At 43.0% G+C, this 4,266-nt stretch overlaps 1 protein-coding gene across 1 annotated transcript; it reads left to right on the forward strand.

Annotated features, from left to right (window-relative positions):
* The first annotated feature begins 559 nt into the window (after positions 1-559).
* LOC106588154 (transmembrane protein 74) lies at positions 560-3,006 on the forward strand. The gene is made up of 2 exons (XM_014176844.2): positions 560-1,116; positions 1,735-3,006. Exon 2 carries the CDS (start codon positions 1,745-1,747, stop codon positions 2,594-2,596), a length of 852 nt encoding a protein of 283 aa, XP_014032319.1. The 5' UTR covers positions 560-1,116; positions 1,735-1,744; the 3' UTR covers positions 2,597-3,006.
* The last annotated feature ends 1,260 nt before the right edge of the window (positions 3,007-4,266 follow it).

Here is a 4,266-nt window from a genome sequence, read left to right on the forward strand (position 1 = left end):
CAGCATGTGAAATGTATTGTCAATCAGTGTTGCTTCCTAAGTGGACAGTTTGATTTCACAGAAGTGTGATTGACTTGGAGTTACATTGTGTTGTTTAAGAGTTCCCTTTATTTTTTTGAGCAGTGTATTTTGTTTTATTCATAGAGATTTCATTCTTTAAAATGTAACCCTCTCTATTGTGATGCTTGTATTTTATTTAATACAAATAAACATGTAGATTCAAGAATATGATTGATTATTGGACTGCTATTTTCATTGGCGACCAGTCATTCAGGGCAGGTGTGGCAGTAAAATTGGTACACAAAATGATTCGCAGCATCATCTGGGTATGTGTGCAACAAAAGTTCAACATTCACCTTCTGCTACCATTTCGGTCAAGCCGGTCTACTCAAACAATTTGATGCAAATCCAACGAATGCACAACACAGAACGCACTGCAACTGCCTCTGCAACGCAATGCTGCAAGGCAAACGCAGCGTTCCAATGGAAATTAATGTACTTCTGGTGTACCAAAATGCAATGACATTGTCAGTGTGATCAAGGCTTAAGAGCCAATGTATGCTTGATCCGAAGATGTGGTCGGAAGCTCCATATGGAGGGTGTGGTGCAATTGCGGAGTCTCTGGAGGCATGCGAGGCCAAATCAAGCTCATTCGCTCAGTCACAAGCTCATCGCTGTGCGCCTCTCAAATTTTGTAACAATGCGGAGGGCTCCGTTTCGCTCTGCATTGACATGATTTTTCAACAGGACATTGACCCAAAACACACCACCAGGCTATGTAAGGACTATTTGACCAAGGAGAGTGATGGAGCTATGCCCCACCTGCCCTGAATGACAGATCGCCACTGGATATTAGTGTTATAACAATATGCACTTCGTTTCTCACAATGCTGTGTGATGTTTCCCTCATCTGCCTCGTCTGTGCTCTGTTCTGTTCGTGAAAATGTTATAAACGTGCTGAGAAATAGCCTACAGTAGTGAATTCAGTCCCCGCGTCAGGCAGCCTGCCTGAGCCCTACGCGTGGGAGGGGGTCTGTCAAAGCTTTCGCTCTCTAATTACCAATAGAAGCCAGGGACGGGGAGGCGACCAGCAGACATATTCTGGGAAAGCAAAAGGTATATGCAATAGGACTGATTAGAAATTACCACGATCATTTGAGTAGACATATTTCCCTCTACTGTTAATGAGATTGTGAATGAGGATGCGTAGACTTTGCCATTCACTTATGTTGTGGTTGTGTAGGCTATACCGAGCGAGAGAACTATGAACGGCTAAAGTGTTTTGGTAAAGCAACTCTCCTTATAGAGAGCGTTGTATTAGGAAAAATCTTACCAAGAAGTCATCAGATTAATTTGTCTCAGTTGTATGCTTTTTTCGATGTTACAATTGCCTAAAGTCAAAAGTAAAAGATATGCTTGCACTGCAATTAAACCAGATTTAGAGATGTTACATCGATTTTGGAGGGATTTTTACATTTTGTAATTGGATACCGGTGTGTCAAGGTATTTATTGGTCGAAAATGGTCGAAAATAATCCACCATGCTCGAGTAATTAAATGTAACTTTGTGTGATATTAATTGTCTGGTAAGTGTGTCAGCGATTTAAATGAACATTCATTTGAATTAATGAACGGGGACATCCACTTTCTTAGCAATACTCTTACATACTCTTATGTGTGTGCTGCTGGCAGTTGTGAACTAATATGCCTGCATGTTCATTATCTGCATTTACAGCGAGCTGGAAATGGAAAATGTTCAAATAGCTGATCTAGAACCCCTCTGCTTTGATCAAGAGTACAGTCGGTCAGATCCCACAAAAAGCCTCCCATGGGCTTCAAACTACCAACACATCAATAAAAAGTCACTTTCCAACGAGCATCGTTGCCAGTCGGGGAATTGGAAGACTGCCTGCACGGATTCAGGGCCATGGCCAACTGCCTCGGGAGACGGGCAGCCCGGCGCAATCAGCCAGTGGGGAGCAGAAGCTGAGAGAACCGTATGTTGCCTCGAGGAATTGGAGACATCTTTCACACGCAAATACGAGGATGTCAATTTACAACAGGAGGAGACCAGTCCGCAGCAGTTAGCGAGGATCAACAACGGAAGCCCGAGTCACAGCTCCTTCAGCGAACTCCACGACCGTGTCCCGGAACTGTCCATGTTGTCAGACAATGAGTTTACATCCGAAGACTTGGGGAAATCAACGGATTACGGATTCATAAGTGCTGTCACTTGCCTGGTGACTGGCATCTCGTTAGTAGCCATCTCATACACTGTTCCCCGGGAAGTTAAAGTGAACCCGGACAGTGTGTCGGCCCGGGAGATGGAGAGACTGGAGAGGGAGAACGCCCTGGTAGGGGTTCACCTGGACCGGTGGGTTATAGCAGGGCTGTGCCTGCTCACCCTCGGGGGTGTGGTCCTCTCCACCCTGCTCATGGTGTCTATGTGGAAAGGGGAGATGTTGAGGAGAAGGGCCTTCACCTACTCCATGCAGTCTGCACAATTATATGGCTCTATCAATTTAAGAGGGGGCTCAAACCCACCTAATGTCCCCTCCCAATTGTCTGTGGAAGATTTGGAAGAGGTCCTAAATTGACATTATGTACAATTGTAAAGACACTGACTAATCTCTACCTACCAATGGTGTCTTAAGATAATGCTGCTTTGATTTGTGCGTTTCATTCATGTAGCCTACAGGGAATATTCCATTAAACATGTAGAATGCTCCTTGCCTAAAATGGATGGGTATTATTTGAAATATTGACTGAATTTATCCTCAGACATAAGTTTGTGTTGTGCAGACCATAACATCTTATTAGCATGACATTCATCATTTTGTCAAAGCAATGGTTTATTCTGTGTATATAGTGTCTAAAAGTTTAAATGGGATATCATGTTGTATCAGATTTAAAAGACAATTGCATGATCAACACTAGAAATACAAACACACATTGTGTCCATATTTGTTTTTTGCAATGCATACAAAATTAAAATACTTAGCTAAGACAAATAATAATACAAGGGTTATGTTTCTGAGTAGCTCAGTAAATACCCAATTTATTGGACAGCAGATATTCAAAAACACGAATGATACACGACACACACACACGCCTTAGGAGGGTTAGCCGGTTAAGGTGATCTGAACAAACTGTTGTCGGTGTCCAAAATTGCACCCTATTCCTTATTTAGTACACTACTTTTGACATACTTTTTGATCCTGACATCTGGGACGCAAACATTGTGTCCCTTGCTTATGGTGAGCATAATGCTGTGCAGTGCAGGTTCAGTAATAGAATGTTTACAGTATGCAGGATCCGATTATACTCACCAGCCTTTGCAAGCAAGTAGCACTAACCATTGCCAAGATGCACTTATTTTACCTCTTAGCACCGTAATTTGATGTATGACTTGCCTGTCTATGTATTACCTAAATGTTAAGTGGACTTGTAATCCATCCTCATTTAGTGTTGTTCACTGAGGGTATAAGTAGGGGTGCTCTACATGTGAGAGGATATAGATGTATATTGTGTAATTTAAGCAAAGCTGAAAAGGCTTCAAAGGTAGGCTATTTATTTTAAATAAGCAGATCTTAGTCATATCTTGAGTGGGGGCTGGGCACTACAGCTGACAACCACCCACTGTCTTTCTCTCTCTCACTCGCTCACCCACTTGCTCGCTCACTCACTCACCCACTCTCACACACGCAAGCCCCCCTCCCCTGAACGGAGTCACTGAGTAATCCGTCAGGCCAGCTGGCAGCAGGAAATTGAATTGGAGTGCTGCAGTGGTCACATGGGGTCAAGAGCTGGGGTGTGGCAGCTGTGGCCCCTGGGGATCAGGAAGTAAAGATACATGCGGTGGTAATGGTGCAGCTCAAATGGCACCATATTCACTATGGGCCCTGGTCAAAAGTAGTGCACTATATAGGAAGTAGGGTCAGGGTGCAATTTTGAGACATAGCCAATGTATCTTATCCGATGTGGCATCCAGTTATCATCAACTGTCATAGCATGTGAAGGGAAAGTGTTCAAAACCTATTTTTGCTTAATGAGTTGGCAGTGAGGTCATTCTTGCAATTTAAAAATTCCTTTCTGGATTCATAACCTTAGTTAATAGCTTATTGGATAAGGATTCTCATTACCCAGAGTTTGTTGCATAGCAACAACAGGCCGAGTAAAGAAAGACTAGGGAAGAAGTGACAAAGGAGATGTTTTTACTGAGACAAGGGAGAAGTGTGAATATAGCACCTAATGTATAGCCATATCT

This window comes from Salmo salar, chromosome ssa27, assembly GCF_905237065.1.
Source record: "Salmo salar chromosome ssa27, Ssal_v3.1, whole genome shotgun sequence".
Classification (NCBI taxonomy): Eukaryota; Metazoa; Chordata; class Actinopteri; order Salmoniformes; family Salmonidae; genus Salmo; species Salmo salar.